General features: G+C 34.1%; 1 protein-coding gene across 1 annotated transcript; it reads left to right on the top strand.

Moving 5' to 3' along the window:
- Window positions 1–13761: 13761 nt before the first annotated feature.
- AAH (allantoate amidohydrolase) lies at window positions 13762–17658 on the top strand. The gene is made up of 12 exons (XM_068466903.2): window positions 13762–14168; window positions 14256–14332; window positions 14732–14835; window positions 14909–14993; window positions 15089–15205; window positions 15685–15794; window positions 15880–15985; window positions 16073–16159; window positions 16545–16787; window positions 16896–17021; window positions 17099–17263; window positions 17361–17658. The coding sequence occupies exons 1-12, from the start codon at window positions 14015–14017 to the stop codon at window positions 17481–17483; spliced, it is 1497 nt and encodes a 498-aa protein (XP_068323004.2). The 5' UTR covers window positions 13762–14014; the 3' UTR covers window positions 17484–17658.
- Window positions 17659–18515: the final 857 nt, after the last annotated feature.

Here is an 18515-nt window from a genome sequence, read left to right as displayed (position 1 = left end):
AATGATGATGACAAATCCTTAAAAATCTTTGTTGTTTTTAAAACTGATGAGAAATTTTAATTGTTGTTTTAATTAATCTTTCCATAACGGAAAAGTAGTCGGTTACCAACTTCATACTTTTGGGACCCCAGCAAGTTTGACATTGTTTAAAAGGTATTTTCACGTCGTTGGGTTTGGTTGATCTATTTATTGAATTTCAATAAGACACTTCACTCTTATATATTCATCAACAATATTTTTACCTATACTCATTTATAGAAATTTAGAATATATACAAGGGATGAAAATATGGTGCAATTACATGGCCCATGATAAAAAGGAATGTTTGAGCTGGAGATGTATTTGGTTAAAAAATAAGACTTTATGCACCGTGACTTTATTTGACACAATAATAATAAACTGATCGAAACTGTTCATTCTATTTGTCATCGTGAAGATATTATTATTATTATTTTTTTTAAATATTCGATTTAGAGACGATTTAGTTGTTCATGTGTCAAATAAACCGATAGTTATGGTAACATGTGATGAACTATAAATTTCTTAGATTCATATGAATGATTAAGCAGTCTCCAGAGTGAATAAATTCTTCTAAAGATGATCTTTGGAAAATGCTAGATAATAAATGATTCCAATTATGATATTTTAATAGTAAGTTAATGTCAAGTTAGTAGGAAATGAGGAAAGTTTTCAAGTTAAAAGGACATTGCATGTCACGAGTCATTCTTTATTGCAAAGAATAATTTTCATGCAACGGGGGTATAAGTGAGTAACATTTGCATATGGTCTCGAGAATGACTTCCGTGCAAAGAGGGTGCAAATGTGGATGTATTTTTGTTATATATGAGTTTCTCTTGCATGTCACAATTTAATTTACAAATAATAAGGAAATGCGCATTGCCCCATATATATAATCGAGAATATTTTTACTCATAATTAACCCTCAAGTGATGGTGATGATCACCGTCCAATTTAACACCTTTAGATGCATTTAAATTTCGAAATCAATGCAGTGGACAAACATAAATCTCAAATTCAAACTCATCTAAATGTAATAAATAAGATGATAGTGAGCATTACCACAATTCAAGAGCGGTTAGCAAAAATGCACCCTCTATAATCAATTTATTAGCATGTGAAAAAGTGCTTAACCTAATTGCTCTTGTAGTGGGTTCATTGTTTGAGACAAATCATGCGTCTTAAGTGCATAATTTGAGAAGTAAAACGACAAAGAATGCCTATGAGGTTTTGGCTCTTCCTCCTCCTTTTCTATCTTTTCTTTAGGCTATGAAAGAAAAGAATGCCTATTGTAATTTGTAATCTGCCATCTGAAAAATTTGGGCAAGTGAAAAACAAGACAACCTTAGGATAACATGGAAATAACTACACCTTCAATTGACAGCACACGATGACAATTGATTATAATTTTCAAGTACTGGAACGCATGCTTTCTATAATAATGTTTGACAAACCATGTCTGATGCCCGTGAAGTTATTAGGATGATAAGGACGGAGATCGGTGTTGATGCGGAGGTGGGAAGCATAGTGCATGACATTTGGGCTAATTACAAATGATGTGGGGTCTGTTTCATTCGAGTTTGTTTGTCGAGAAGGCAAACCGAACGGCACGTTCTGTTGCAGCGTTTATTGAAAAAATTGGAGGTTCTTTTAAATGGGATTATATTGATCTCGAGTTCCTTTTTAACATCTTGGCGGAAGATGTAAACATTTTAATTATAATTTAATAAAGTCTATCTGTTGAGGAAAAAAAAAATTAGAAAATTGTTATTAGACCTCCAAAATCTCATTCTACACTCCTCATAAGTGTATTTTTCTTTCTAATTATAGAAAGTTTAGAGTGCAAATGAGATTTTTGGAATAGTAATAACAATTCCCAAAAAATAATGCATGCTTTCTCGACTCATAAGCTCAGATTCCATGCAGTCAAGGACTCATGATACCAATATATTTTACAAGATTTGCAAATTTTTGGGTTAATGCTATTTTGTTTTTTACCTTGAAGTATTTTTTCTTTTGAATGCAAATTACTATCATAGGGCTTGTGTAGAATTGTTTTTAAAATGATTGAAAGTATTTTTAAAGAAAATGTTTTTGAGTTTTAAAAGCACTTAGTGCTTCTTGCAAGAAGCATCACTTCTTGTATGAAGCAATAAAGTGATTTCTTAGGATTCACTTGTCATTTTATTGAGGATTGATTCTAAAAACATTTTCACTAAAAGCGGTTTCAGCCATTTTACAAGCACTTTCAAATAAGCCCCTAATCAATAAGTGTTGTGGGGATCAAACCCTAGAATTCTTTCCAAAAAGAAAACCCAAGAATTCTTTCGGTCACATATACTTGTGAATAAATTTACGGTCATGAAAAAAAATAATAAAAACTTTTAACTTGAGGATGAACATGTGAACCTTTAATTTTGTCATTACTCTTTAATTTTTTTCATTAACCTAACTTTTCCCTCACTTTTCATTTCCAACTTACATGGCATGTTTACATTGGGTTAATGCAATAATATGCTGCCTTATCATATACCATGCAAGAGCGGAAACAAAGTTAAGCAACATTCTCCATTTTGGACTTGAAAAATTCTTATCCTTCTTTTTAACAAAATCAAAGAAAACAGCAATGGAAAAAGTTATGTTAAAAAGAAAACAGCAATGAAAAAAGTTGTGTCTATTTTTCATTATGCGATCTAAGAGCATCTTCGATAATATTAAACGACTCAAATGTTAATTTGGCTAGCCATCACAACAATACTAGCTTTTAGCTTAAGTTAAATTTTTTTAACATTATTTTTTCTAAACTTAACAAACCAAACTCCTTTTCTTATACTAAAAGCCGTGCTATTTTATAGTTTTTAACATTTAGCAAAAATTTAACTCTCTCTCTTTCTAGCTAAATTTAGCTAGTTTCTTTTCAAAAAATTAAGATAATTAGTCATTTAACTAGCATGTTGGAGCTTTATTTTTTTGTATTTTTTTATTAATGTGCCAAAAACCTCATTTAGTTAGGAATCCGGATCTTCTTTGTGAGGATTCTAGAAATTCGTGAATCGTGTCTATTCATTGTATATCATGTGGTTAGAAATCATTTTAAATATTTTTATTTAAAATTAAACACAAATAATACCTAACAAAAACTGACCGCACGATGTACGATGAATGTACACGATTCATGAATTCCTAAGATCCTCACCAAATGGATCTGAAGAGGATCCTGTTGGTTTAGTTATGATGTTGGAGATGCTCACGAGAAGATCGATATAATTTAATTTTTACTATAGTATTTCACTTATGGAGTACGTGGTTGTGTCCTGACTCATGATAACTAGTGGCCAAGTAGAAAACAAACACTTGGTTCCGACCATTTCATCACAACCCTAATTTATAAAAAGTTTAATCATTGTGTCAATGCGAGGCCCAGCAGATCATATGATGGAATGGTATAACAGAAGGTCACGGGCATGCATGAGTACTTTTTTTTTTCAGTGTGTGGAAGCCTGGAAGGACACCAAGCTGGATCAAAACAAAGAGTTCTTTCCCTCCTTGTGTGCCAATTTCAATATGTACATGAATCTACTATTGCTTGTCTTTGCTTTGTCACTTAAGGTCACAAATATCAATTGCATCACGTAGGACAATCAAGGAGGGGAAATATTAGGTAATTTTAGATGCCCTAACCCTCAAACTATATTCTTAGTTCAGATTATTATTAAAGAGTTCGACCGTATAGAAACAATAGCATATCAACTGTATACTTAAAGCGTTTATATATATATATATATATATATATATATATATATATATATATATATATATATAATGAACACTAAATTCAGCATATGATGCATTTCAGCGATCCAAACATTGCACATGTAGCTCCATTTTGATTGCACACCTGTGTGGAGCATATTAAAAGACAGTTTCTATGCCAAATTAATTATATGATTCACATAATAAAATTAACGGTGAAATCAATTAAATTGATTTGTTAAGATCGGCGTCTCTATGATATATGGATGTGAGGTTCTGAAGAAATGTTATGTATTAGAAGTTTATCAAACCTTGCAAGGAGTTGGACTATTCTACATATTGTAAATTAACTTTATGGTGGAATCTTAATTTTTTTCAGTGTTTATGTCGAAATTTCAATATGATTATTTTAGTTGAAATTACAACTTTCACATCACATTGTAGGTTTTAAATACGTTGATGAAGTTCCACTTTTAAAAAATGTCTAATGCCATAAAAAAAAAAAAAAAAAAAAAAGTACCGTACAAATGTAAGAAAATAAACCTTCAAAATGAATTGCTTCCTTTTAGTCATCAATTGGATATAAAAATCTTGGAAAGGTACAAAATTGGTAGATATTTCTTCACATCATACTTTGATTGAAGAATAATAGTGATGAGGTTCCTTTTGTTGGCTTGGGTTTACATGTCATATGCAATATATAAACAAATTTGACATGTCTGTTGGTGGCAAAGTTTCGTTGGTTTTAATCTGTGTACAAACAAAGAAAAAGAAAAAGTTAAACTCGCTTTTCATAGGTCATGCATATGTAGAGCGTATGACAATTGAGTTAAAATATATATATATATATATATATATATATATATATATATATATATATATATATATATATATATATAGGAAACATGATGTTTTGATGAACAGATGCCTCAATAGACTAAGAAATAACTATTTACATGAAGTTCATCATCTTTGATGAAATTTTATTTGAACATGTCAATATATTTTGAAACAACCAAGTTACTAGAAGGGGAAGAAAAAGTTTGTCACACCATTGGCCATTGTCTATAAAAGTCTTTATTACTGTATCAAGACATATATGTAAGTTTATATTTAATATATATACACACACACACATATATATACGTGATGTACATGTAGCATATATCCGTGGATTAGACCAATTAGTTAAAGTAGTGTACTTAGTCTTTACTCTCGAGTTTGAATTCCCTCCTCGTAAATTAAAGTAATAGTTTAGAAGTTGCTTTATGAAAAATAATATGTTTGTAAACAACTAATTATGTGTGAATTAGAATAATATTGTTCATATAATAATAATTGATTACATGCAAACAAGGAAGTTTACCAAAGATCTCCTGATCACATGAATTTCAAGTTTTAGTTACTGAAATGATGGAGAATATGATTGTATATCCCCACATTGAATAGACGAGAAAATTTATTTTCTAATGTTGTAGCTCTTTATTCTTAGCTGCTTAAGGCGTGACTTTTCCGTTTGAATTATCATGCATGCAACATCCATCCCCATTAGGCAAGGTTAATGGAGATCAAATCATATGGTTAATGAAAAATCTAGTCTTTTACTATATGACTAATATGGATTTGGGCTTCTTAAAATAAACCCAAATTTAGGTATAAAATATGGAAGCATTAAGGACTATGAGATTTCTCTGGCTTTCAAGAAAAACTTTATACGATGCATTGTAAAAGTAATCCGTTGTGAAGGAGGCTGTTGATATATATGTGTGTGTGTGAGGAATGTTACTAATTCATGATATAGCATGTACAAAATAAAAAACCTTTTTGATTCTATATCGCAACCACATGGGCGGGAATATACTCTTTGGTTAGAGAAACCATATAGCGTAACTAAATATTGCCTTCGGAGTAACTCCGACATTTGGTGGTATTCATCAAGAAGCGTTATACGATATACCAAACAGAAGTATATGCGTATCATAGGTTACAAATGATCATTCTATGTCTTCATGAAATTTGTTAACTACATTGCAGCGTTTGGGAATTGAAGGGAAAATCAAGAAGAAAGGATGAACAGAGGGATGAACACAGAGATATTAGAGAGAGTTTTAGGGAGAGAAATATGATTTTGTATTGATTGACAAAATGAAGATTACACACTGTTTTTATAAGAGAAATCCTAACAACCTTACTAACTATATTACTAAATGTATTTTTAACTGTATTACACTTGTACCCTTAATACTCCCCCTCAATCTCAACTGGGGAAACCCAGTTTAAGATTGGAAGAACATCTGCAATCACTACTATGAAACCCAGAAAGACAGAACAACTTGAACCAACTGCAACCTTGATTCTACAAATATGGAAATTCTCTCGAACCTTTTCTGAATAAAGAGTTTGTTATAGCTGCAGAGCAGCAATGAACATCAATCTGCCCCAAATATATTCACTGACTCACTGCAACAAACTCAATCTACCCCAAACTCAATTTGCAAGCTCAATAGGAAACACATCCAAAAGTCTAATATTTCTCTGCCTTGTGCAGGAGCTTCAATTAAAGAACAGCCTCTTGTAAAGTTGTAATACACCTTCATGCCGGTTATAACAATTTCTTGCGGGTTTACCCTTCGTGGGATTTACTGTCAACAATCTCATCAACTTGGCTTCAACCTTTAATATTTACAAAAACAAAAAATTAACAAACTATAGTGTGGCATCGACCTTAACTATAGCACCACGGGATCACCCTTTGTGATTTTACCAAAAAACTTCTTTGAACAATGGCATCGACCTTCACAATTTCAACAACTGAAAATCAACATCTATGTTGGATTACCTTTCGTGGGATTTACCTACTCAAAACACGAGATTATCCTTTGTGGGATTTACCGTTAACAACTTCTTCTACCCTTCGTGAGATTTATCGTTTACAACTTCTTCAAACTTCATCGTATAACCGAACTTACTGTAGATTCATGCTAACAACTGAGTTGGTTAGACTCTGAAATTATAGGTTGTGATAAGGAATATACTGCACAACTCCTCAGCTAGCACCTGAACACTCACTCCAGTAACCTCTGCTGAATCTAATAAACAGAGATTGATGCTTGCTTCTTTGCTTTGAAGGAACATTCTCATGCATCGTCGTCTTCTTCCTAAAGCCTCAACCTTTCACAAGAATTAGTACCCCAACAAACCCCCTAATCAGGCATATCACTCTGCGGGGTCAATTGTTGCAATGGGGACTCAGTCCCAACATATCAATCTACCCAAATCAAACACTCATCAAAACATTCACAAGAAAGATGAATAAAATCAAACATCCGTTCATCAGCAACTTGGCAACAGTCATCAAAAGATTCACAAGCACTTACCAAATCAATCTTCAGTACATCAATATTATGGGACTGAGATTCATAAACACTCATCAATATTGAAGTTCTTAGTCCCATATATGTAGTTGCAATGCAGATTTTGTTCATCATATTATGGGACTGAACATCAATCTTCATCGTTTTTTGAACACTCACCAGCATAACTCAGCAAATTAACCTGGCTGAAATTGATCTCCAAGACATTGTGCACCAAATCAAATATCCCAAATATCACAAACACTGATCTTGAAGTAATGACCAATCTTGAGTCCAAATATCACACTAATATTCCAGAAAAGATTCACAAGAAAGATGAACAAAATAGTGAACATTTTCTTATTGAAACATTTAATCAAACATATTATTTGCACTGTGAAAACCAGAAATCAAGAACCTGATAAGAACTTCAATCTTGAGCCAAAGAATGCAGAGGAAGCAAACCAACTAGAAACCTTGGCAAATCAATCTACCGACTAACAGCAACCATGGCTTCTTTCTCGCTCACACACACTATGAAATCCAAGGCTGAGCAAAACCCGAGTGAGAAATGACAGTGGGTTTTTCTCTAAACCCATGAAGATGGTCTGGTAAGGCACTCATTGGTCTCCACAAAGATGACGACCCAAAAAACGGCTGAGTGGGAGAAGGCGTCGAAGAGGAAGAGGCGCCGTCACGGAGGTAAAACACCTGAATCGAGCTGCCGAAGAAGGTGTTCAAGACTAATAGTATCAAGGCGGAGATGAAGAATGGCGTGTTGAAGGTGGTTGTTTCGAAGGTGAAGGAAGAGGAGAGGACCGACGTCTTCTACGTGAAGGTTGAGTAGTGGTGCCATACTGGTCTAGCCGGCTTCATCTTGAAACCCAGAGGAAAAACCCGGCTTCATCTTGAAACACAGAGGAAAACCCCAAAACTAAACACGAAACTTTAGGCGGAAAAATCTAGAGACCAAAAATAAGAACTATGAATACGGAAGCATAAACGATCAAATACGCAAAAACGACAGAAAGTAATGAAGAAAGATAGAAAGTAATGAGAGAAGAGGAATCGACCACCAAGATCCATGGCGTGAGCCTTGGTGGCTCTGATACCATGTTAACTACATTGCAACGTTTGAGAATTGAAGGGAAAATCAAGAAGAAAGGATGAACAGAGGGATGAACACAGAGATATTAGAGAGAGTTTTAGGGAGAGAAATAGGATTTTGTATTGATTGACAAAATAAAGATTACACACACTGTTTTTATAAAAGAAATCCTAACAACCTTACTAATTATATTACTAACTGTATTACATTTATACCCTTATAAAATCATCGCAACTCTGCGGCTGCCATTTATGCCTCGTGAATTTCATTCGCCATGCCACTACGGTTATGTGCATGTTGGAGGTCCAACGATCTACCTTATTCTACCGCATTCATGTGCCCAACCTCTACATTTTATCTTATTTTTGAGGCAGAAAAGATGCATGTTATTGTATTGGGGTATCAACTCACACCGAAAACAAAACTAGAGAGGGGTCAAACTTGTTGCCACTTGTTTCTTTGGTTGTGATACAACGAAGTCCCACATGTCTGAGATCTGTCATGTGCATGCTTGGCTGCTTTGCGTCGTATGTTTCTTTTCTTACTAAATAATGAGTTACGAAGCTTGTTGATGGAAGGGTTTCTTCCTTTCGTTTGAATAATGCTTGATTGGGTGTGGCTACGTGCAAAAGAAGATAATATTGGAGGAAAACAAGAAGATCACCGTAAATTCAGAGGCGTTTCCTTTATTTATATGGTAATCCTAATTTGAAGTAAGGCTTAACTAGGTTTTTTTTATTTTTTTATTTTTTATTTTTACTTTTTCTCTTTGAGGTTTCTAATAAAGTTTAATCTAATGGATGGATGAGTCATTTTTCTTTAGACACACAGAACATGTTACAAAGTTCTGAAGCTTTTATGTTTATTCATGCCTCACAAAAATATTAGGTTTTGAAGTCCTAAATTTATGTTGCTGCAATTTATGGCATTGAAACTGGCCTATTCTGTATTGACCAATCAACTGGGTGAAGATGATCTTCAAGCATTACTTCCGATTTCTTCCTGTTTTATGCCTAGCCTGACTTGATAGTAATTATATTGTTATGTGCTCCTTCACCATCAATATTTATATACTTATGCATAGGATTCTACTCTTCACCATCAAGATACACTTGCCCCCACACACAAACACGTCTCAATCTTTATGTCTTTTCATTTTCTCGGAGGATTATATTTTGATGTCCTAATTAACTTCATACTACTGCAATATGTAGCCTTGTAACTTATCCTGCTTGTGTAACCAATCAACTTGGCGAAAGGAATCTCCAAACATTGCTTCAATGTCAATCTAGCTAGATTTTTTTATGGTTATGTCAACCCTTGTACGTGTGTGTAAATAGGGTTAGGGCCGGAGAGATGACTTACTTTCATAAATGAGACCTGCATAGGTGCATAGATGCATGGTTTATGCCTGGCGTGACTTGATAGTAATTATATTGGTATTTGCTATGCTGTCAAGAATTCTTGACAATTAAATAGGAACATTTTCATCTTCGAAGTATTTTTTCCTTCTAAAATACAAGTACCTTTTTAGGAAGAAATCAAACTCCGGTTTTGTGTTGATCTTGTATTGCGTTTTATTTCTATGTTATTTCATGTTCGGTCCTATATAATCTTCTTCAACATCTATTTTTTTTATTTGAAGGAGCTGAAGATGCTTTATTTATCACCAAGTAAAAATGAATACTATATGGTAATGGCATGAAATTTTTTGGAATACATCATAATCATTCTCAACAAGTCCATAAGAAGTGATTGCATTTTTTTCATCGGGTTGGTGAAGATGGTAGCGACAGATCAAATGTTAAGATTGAAATTTGTCCTTCATGTTTTGACCAATCAGCTGGGTGAAGATGGTGTCCGCCCAGCTAATGTTTTCTTGTCAATCTCAAAGGATGTTATATTATATGGTGTGAAATGTCAAAATTTAACATTTCTCCTCTTCATAAAGTCAAATGTTCAAACTAATTAATTCTTAAACATGCTTAACCATCTGGCATCAATCAGATAATGACCTTAATTAATGAAATGGGTAGGCTGGGTAGGCTCCTTGTTTCGAACTCACACTTCATCTATCCCTTCTTTAAGCCTACGTTTTCTATGCTCAAATATAAGCTTTGACAGAATATGCAGCTTGCACTTGCAGTAAATATTATGTGCTGTACCAGTACAACATTTTACGATGTGTCCAACTGCATGAAACTATTTTTCTCATTTTTATATTGTTTCTTCCCCATGCATCCACTTTCAACGATTCTTGTGCATAAAAAAAGAATCTCGAGGAATATTTTGTAGGTCCACTACTGCTCCATATCAGTGGAATCCTTAGGAATTTTAGTGCATGGTAGCTTGAACTATATTTTAATAAAACTAAGGGAAAGATAATCGTAAAATATTGCATAGAGGGATATTCGTCACCACGCACATATATAATTAAATAACGCACTGCAGGCATTGCTCTCCGGTCTCCAGGGAATCTTCAGACCACCTTTGTCCTTCCCTTACAGGTGAAACTGGGAAAAAAGCCAAACATAAATAAAAGGAGTTCTCTGTTGTTTGGAGATGATAAGGAGAAACCGATTTGTTGAAATTTTTAGATCGACGGGTTCAGTGGTTCCATTCTAACGATATCGATACGATTCTCAATTTTACCGCATGTTCAATTCATCAGGTGTGAGGTTTTACCAGGGATGATCATATTTAAACCCATTATTTTCTTTTTGCACCCTCCGATATGGGATTCTACCACTCCTCCTCACGTATAACTCCATTTAGTGGTTCACATATGAGAATCCACACATTGGTAATTGAAACTCAAAGGTCGGCTCTATGTTAAGAGTCCAGATTTGTTTTCAATAGAACTCAGAGGCCAGCTCTATGTTAAGAGTCCCGGCTTGTTTTCTTCCTGGTGACAAGCTCGTTGGCGTGGACAGGCCCAAACCTTGGCTCTGATACCTTGTTGGAATTTTTAGATCGACGGGTCCGGGGGCCCCACTCTAACAACACCGATAATGTCCCCAACTTTACCACCTACCCAATCTGTCAAGTGTGGAATTTTACTACAAACGACATCGATATTAGTTAGAGTGGGGTGATCATATTTAAATCCATTATTTTCTTTTTGCATCCACTGATGTAGGATTCCAACACGATTGAAAAAGATAAGAGTGGGAAGGACAGAATTGTAATATAAGAAGAGGAAATGAATTTTGAAGCTACCAGTTTTGTATTTGAAAAGTTAGAATGGGGTGATCATATTTAAATCCATTATTTTCTTTTTGCATCCACTAATATAGGATTCCAACACGATTGAAAAAGATAAGAAAATAAGTGGGAAGGAGAGAACTGTAATATAAGAAGAAGAAAAATTTTGAAGCTACCAGTTTTGTATTTGAAAGTGAGTACGTTGCCATTTGCCCATAGTCCAAGTTTTGGCCTCCTTTTTTCGTCAACATTGAAAGAGAGGCCTAGCTTGTTTCAAGATTTGAGTAATACATACAATACATGTGATCATCAAGACAAGAACTTGCTTGGCTGGTTAAACTACTTGACAGATTATGACAACTTTAGTCTTACGTGATTTGTTTGAATTGCAAATTAAGCGAAGAAGTCACTCACGTAACTTCAACTTGTCCACTTTTGTGAAAAGAACATATATATCTACCTATTATATATGTCAATATAGGCTGGTTAACAATTTACTACTAATAATAGTGTTATTGCTTTAAATTTACTACTTGCACATATGCGTAGACGCATAGTTTCATCACGAAATATCTTGATATTTTTTATGGCGAAACTATTACAAGTAATAATATATTTTATTAAGTTTCCGATGGGTTATATTCTTTAAGCATGTATTTTAATTTTATTAATGGAGTCGTGGCAATCCAAAAAAAATTTTCGATGTGGGATTCCATTCTTTATGTCTATAATTCTATTTTCAAGGCAAACATGTGAATCATCTTCAAGGTAGCCTGTTATAATATAGTATAAATGAGCATGATTCTGTGGCTTATTGCGTTACTAATTTTCTTCAAGAAAATATGCCCATAGACAAGTGTGTCGGCCTTAAGCTTTTGTCTTCATCATAGGACGGTAACACCCGAACATTCTCAAACCAATCAGTTTGATGAGCAATCTTTTTTATTTATTTTGTGTTATTTTTTATTAGTTGACATGTGTTAGTCTATGACGATAAAGTTTAGAAGGGTTAATAAAATTAACTCGTATCAATCAATGATGAGGTCATTAAAAAACTACACATAAAATTGGTGCAAAAGATTTGAACTACTATTAGCTTACTGATTTTTCTCTTCTTAAATTTGAAAAAGATAAATGTTAGAGACTATCTTTTTAAATTATTTTTGTAAATCATATGATGTGGCGGTTAATGATTGCCACATCATGTGTCTACAAAATATAATCTAAAAATATGGTCTCTTTTTTAAAAAAATTTGGACAATTTAGTTCTAAATTCTCATATTGAAAAAAAAATATTTGGATATGTTTGTTATAATATTAGAGCATATTGTGCTATGTGACAATGCAGCCACTCAACTTTTCCATATCTTTCATCACCTATCATTCATGTTTTTCTTTTTAGTTATTCACCTTCCACTAATTTGTTTTCAAGCTTTTAACTTGTTTGTTCATTATATTCTTTTTGAAAGGGATGCGATTTTTTTCAATCCCTATGACACAATATCAAATTTCTTATTATTTGCACTGAAGGTCGAATCCCTCCTCAATCCTTTTTATAATTAGATTAATTTAGCTAAACTATAGCTTGTATAAAAAAATATTCTTATATAAAAATATTAATAATAGCTCTATAATAGTTTGAATTCTCCCTCTGAGTTATAGAAACTCTTCCTTTTCAGTTAACATACGCGGATCATTCGGGTGTGAAATATTTAATCTTTAATGTGAAATAAGTTAGAAACGAGAACAGAATTTATAAATTATATATATATGATATATATTTTTCTGGTAATAAATATGCTATAAGCTGCTAACATTAACAGTAGTGTCATTTTCTGCCAGATTCGACGTAATTTATAAAAGAATCCTTGTGGGATAAACCACAACATATATACCATTTTAAAATCTTGTTTTGAATTAAAATAATTAATATACAGTCTCATTTCTTGCATGGATGCTCTCCACATATTAAAATCAAGATTCTGCCAAGTCATACGGGACTCACATATATAGTGGGGTTCAGAAGAGGATCCTCTGATTCATTTTGTGAGGATTATAGAGATTCCCACATCTTAATCATTTATCTTATATCATACGGTTAGTTTTCGTCAGATACTATTTATGTTTAATTTTAAATAAAAAAATTCAAATGATTTCTTACCGCACGATACATGATTAATGACTAAAATATGAGGATCCCTAAGATGTGAGAATCCTAGGGATCCCCGCAAAGTAAATCCATATGGGATCCAATTACGTGGTGTCCACATCAACCCACCTGTCATCATCGTCACATTATCACACAACATATTGATAAATGAAGAAGTTCAACTTTTATATGGGATTAGAACATGTTGTTTATGCATAAATCTAATGAATACACTTCACGCTACCTTATTTGTGTTGTCTATATGTTAGATTTGAAAATTCGTCACAGTATAAATCTAAAAAAAAAACGCCAATGCACATGCTTATAAAATTAGTCTAATTTTCATATTAATTTTATTGTAGAATCAAAATATCTTTTATCATTTGCGTGGCACCCTGCCTCTCTCTGGTTTTGGTTCAGGTGGCAGCCATGGCAACTGTTACACATGTCGACAAGAGAACCTATTCAGCCATTAATCCCACCTCCATTTTCACCTCCTGCAGTTTCCATGATTCAGTGGTTTTGGTCAGCTATTTGATGCTTCTGCTTTCTTCAACCATCACTCCATCTTTTGGGGTTTCTGGTAATTATCAATGGCACTAATTGACATGTTTATCTTAAAATCTAATTTGTATTTGTCTTTTATCATTAATAATATTCGTACGAATAGGTGTTGGAGAAGAGAGCGGTTCGTATCCGGAAATTCTGAGGGATGAGGCTGTGGCTAGACTTCATCAGCTTGGACGGGTATGATATTTCCAGACTTCATGTTCCTTTTCTTTTTCTTTTATTTATGCTAATTTAATATCTCCATCTTTTATTTTTTTTGGAATATAAAAGAAGGAGATATTAAACTAGTTCGATATATACTAATTAATTTATCTAGAACCCATGAATTTTCCATTTTTCATGGGTTCGATTATTGTCTATTTGAAATATATAATCTTAAGTAGGGTTCTTGCAATTGTTACAACTACTGTAACAGTAACAGTAATCCTTAGCAGTTGATCCATGTATGGTTCTTGCATTGGTTTGGTGTTTCTTTTTGGTTTCTCATTACTCAATTTTGCAAATCCATGTATGTTATGGTGGTGAAACTGATCATGTTTTGATTTTGATTTTGTTGCCTTGACCCTTGAACATCAGGTGAGTGATGGTGATGGATATCTTGAGAGGACATTCATGAGCCCGGCTGCTCTGAGGGCAGGAAATCTTATCCGGGAATGGATGGAAGACGCGGGTTTGAGAACGTCAGCTTCTATCCATCTATGCATCCAAAATGTGTTTCAGGAATTCTTGTCTCATGTTTTTCTTGATTTTCAGATGGGTTGATTGCTTGGGGAATGTACACGGTCGAGTTGAGGGAAGGAATGCTAGTGCTGAAGCTCTGTTAATGGGTTCTCATTTGGTAATATTTTCTTCCCTCAGTTTCCTAATTATTTGAACTTAAACTTGGGAGTGTTGTTTTTGGATCCTGATATTTAACAATTCGGGTTATAACAGGATACCGTTGTTGATGGTGGGAAATTTGATGGAGCATTAGGCATCGTTTCTGTGTTATCTGCATTGAAGGTTTTGAAGGTCAATGGAAAGTTGGGAGAACTAAGCAGGCCAGTTGAGGTCAGTGAACAGTTAAAGTTTTATGGGAAAGATATATATCCGCGCTTTGTTGAAACGTTTTTTTAGAAGTTTTCTGTGGCAATATTCTGCTATGTGTTTATCTTTCTTGAATAAAGGTTTTTGTGAAAACATACCAATTTTTCATTTGGAGATATCTCAAAGTGGAATTGCGTGTAGGGTCTATTATGCCCTTTCGATTAAACTTCATCATTAACTCTCTATTTTCCAATTTGTGGCCTTTTCATTCAAGTTGTATATTTCATCGGAGTGAAATTAAGCCTTTTCATTCAAGTTGTATATTTCGTCGGAGTGAAATTAAGGGAAATGTAACCTGTTCAGTTTTCCAGTTAGTCCCTTCATGTTTTACAGTATGTAGGAGCAGAAATTTCTTGCAAAACTGTATGCGGAGTTGCTTTGTGGTGGCTACACCAGAAATATAACTATTTGTTTCGTGCTATCCATGCTTCACAACATTGCAGGTAATAGCATTTAGTGATGAAGAGGGAGTAAGGTATCAGTCTACATTCTTAGGCAGTGCTGCTGTAGCAGGAATTTTGCCGGTTTCAGCACTCAAAATATCCGATAAAAGGTTTCCTTGGATAATTCCCATTATATATCTGTTTGAAACACTATTTACCATCAATGTACTTAATATGTAATAAATCCTTGTTCAGTGATGTAACAATTGAAGATGCTCTTAAGAAGAACTCCATAGAAATTACAGAGGAGCACTTGTTGCAGCTTAAATATGACCCAAAGTCGGTCTGGGGTTACGTTGAGGTACAGTGACCTATGCTGGTTGCATTGTATTAGTATCATCGCCTTGTAAGTTATTCTAGCATTTGACCCTCAATGTTCATGTTGCAGATTCATATTGAACAAGGACCTGTACTAGAATGGGTTGGCTTTCCTCTAGCTGTGGTTAAAGGCATAGCTGGACAGACACGAATAAAGGTATACGATTATGGAATATTTCCGTTTGCATAGTTGCATCATATCTAAATTGTGGTCCCTTTTTTTCATGAAAAGAAGATAATTCTTATATAGTCAGTAATCAGTATTCTATTTTGTGGCTGGATATTATTTCCGGAATTCATGGGAAATTCAAAATCGAGATAAACATAATATATGAAAAATTGGATGAGTATCATGAACTACATATATGTGTATAGCTCACAAAGGGTACAATCTTGTAAAGTTTTATGGCAGAACTCAGTCGATAAGAGATTTGCACGGAAGCTCTTTACAAGTAATATAGACATTATTTGATCATTGACGTCTTGTTGCAATTTTAGCTTCTTATCTTGATTGAGCAGTTTGATATGCATAAATGTTGTAGGTTACGATGAGAGGTTCCCAGGGGCATGCTGGAACAGTTCCAATGTCTATGCGTCATGACCCTATGGCTGCTGCTGCTGAAGCGATTTATTCATTAGAAAGCTTATGTAAAAGCCCTCAAGATTTTTTGTCTTTTGATGGTCATTGCAAAAGTTTCTCGATGGAATCACTTTCAGCTTCACTTGTTTGTACTGTTGGAGAGATATCAACTTGGCCGAGTGCAAGCAACGTCATTCCTGGCCAGGCAAGAAGTTCACCTCACGACACTGTCAAATTTGATAACCAGCCCAAAGGTGGTTAGTTATCATTCACTTCTTAACATCTGTAATGAAAATGAAACTCTTGGTTTCAGGTAACATTCACCGTAGATTTACGTACGATAGATGACATGGGACGTGAAGCTGTTGTGTATGAATTTTCTAACCAAGTGTATCAAATTTGTGATAGACGCTCTGTTTCTTTTACAATTGATCGTAAGGTAAGGGACTTTCCTATCCTAGTTAATCCTTTTGCAAGAAGCTTAACCGTTAACATTATATGGTTTGTATTTTTCAGCATGATGCAGGTGCAGTCATTTGTGATTCCGAGTTGAGTTCAAAGCTGAAATCTGCAGCATATATCGGGCTCAAGAGAATGACAGGTGCAGCCATTGAGGATGAAATTCCCGTGTTAATGAGCGGAGCAGGACACGATGCAATGGCTCTATCTCATTTAACCAAGGTTTGTTTTCATTTTCCAGAGAATTATGAATCATGAACCATGTTATTGTTTGTTTTATTTTCTTGTGTACAATTCTGACCTGAGAAATTGTGAACAGGTGGGAATGCTTTTCGTGCGCTGTCGAGGAGGCGTAAGTCACTCCCCTGAAGAGCATGTATTGGACGACGATGTTTGGGCATCTGGTTTGGCAATTTTGGCATTCATAGAGACTCAACTGTAAACTGCAGGATCTATTGACATGGATTATTGCAGAACATCTAAATAATCTTAGTACGTATAAGAAATTTGTCAATTGTACAGTTTCAGGTGGCTGTTTTGTGTATAGTTTTTGCTCGCTCTTACGAGGTATCATATTCTCTGCAATGTGAATAATAGTCTTTTTTTCGTTTCGTGTACTCAAAGAGTGTTGTGTTATTTCTGAAACTAGTATTATTTCCGACTTGGAGGTTAAGATTGACCTACCCTCAAAACCAATGCTTTAGTCCGATAGGGCTATAAATTGGTGTTATGTGCAATTTTATTACTTCGGCTTTTATAGCGGTTGCAACTTTAAAGGGAACTTGTATGGCTCAGGTTAAATGCTACACCAGCGTTCAATGTTAATGACATGAGAAAATGTGAAAAAAAACATCCTTGTATTGTTTACACAAAACGGTACGTAGCTGTATATCCATGCCATGCAAATTCATCTTGGCTGCAAGAGCTTTGATGAATTGTTGATGTAAATGAGTACTTGTTTGAAATGTTTAAAAGAGTTGAAGTCAATTTGGAACGACACTAAAAGGTTGGGGAGTTTTAGGTATTTAATCTAAATAATAAATACTAATATTTTAATACGAATTGTCTGGACTATTCAGTTTAGGGGTAGATATGCACTTGAACAGTTACTGATTTAAAGAAACTGAGTTGCCTATTACCAACGGGAGCCTTACTACACTGGTACATATATGTGTCGATCATCCAAATCTAGAGATTTAGTAGTTTGCTTTCTTAATTATGATGGTGAACTTGTATTTTTTTTTTTTTTGTTGGGTTGGTTTCTTTTGTCAACACCTTAGATCTGTTCATACTTTACACCAAAGAATAGGAGTCCGGTCTGTCGTATATAACAACTCAAGAGATAGTGAGACTGATGAATTATAAAACGACATGGAAAAGATGAGGTAAAACATCTACTGCATTATCGGTTTTAAGAATTATTCTTCACTTTTTTTCATACCATTTATTTGTGTGTGTTTGGTTGTTACATAAT

The sequence above is a fragment of the Pyrus communis genome, chromosome 10, assembly GCF_041283825.1.
Source record: "Pyrus communis isolate YQ-2024b chromosome 10, ASM4128382v1, whole genome shotgun sequence".
Lineage (NCBI taxonomy): Eukaryota > Viridiplantae > Streptophyta > Magnoliopsida > Rosales > Rosaceae > Pyrus > Pyrus communis.
The sequence above is the reverse complement of the archived record's forward strand: the minus strand, read 5'-3'. Positions and strand labels throughout refer to the sequence as shown.

What these genes read in the sequence shown, in the direction of transcription:
- AAH (XM_068466903.2), top strand. Translation starts at nt 14,015, where the DNA reads ATGGCAACTGTTACACATGTCGACAAGAGAACCTATTCAGCCATTAAT. An exon ending in GAAGACGCGGGTTTGAGAAC is followed by an intron (nt 14,836 to 14,908) that starts GTCAGCTTCTAT and finishes CTTGATTTTCAG; the next exon opens with ATGGGTTGATTGCTTGGGGA. An exon ending in GCAACGTCATTCCTGGCCAG is followed by an intron (nt 16,788 to 16,895) that starts GCAAGAAGTTCA and finishes TCTTGGTTTCAG; the next exon opens with GTAACATTCACCGTAGATTT.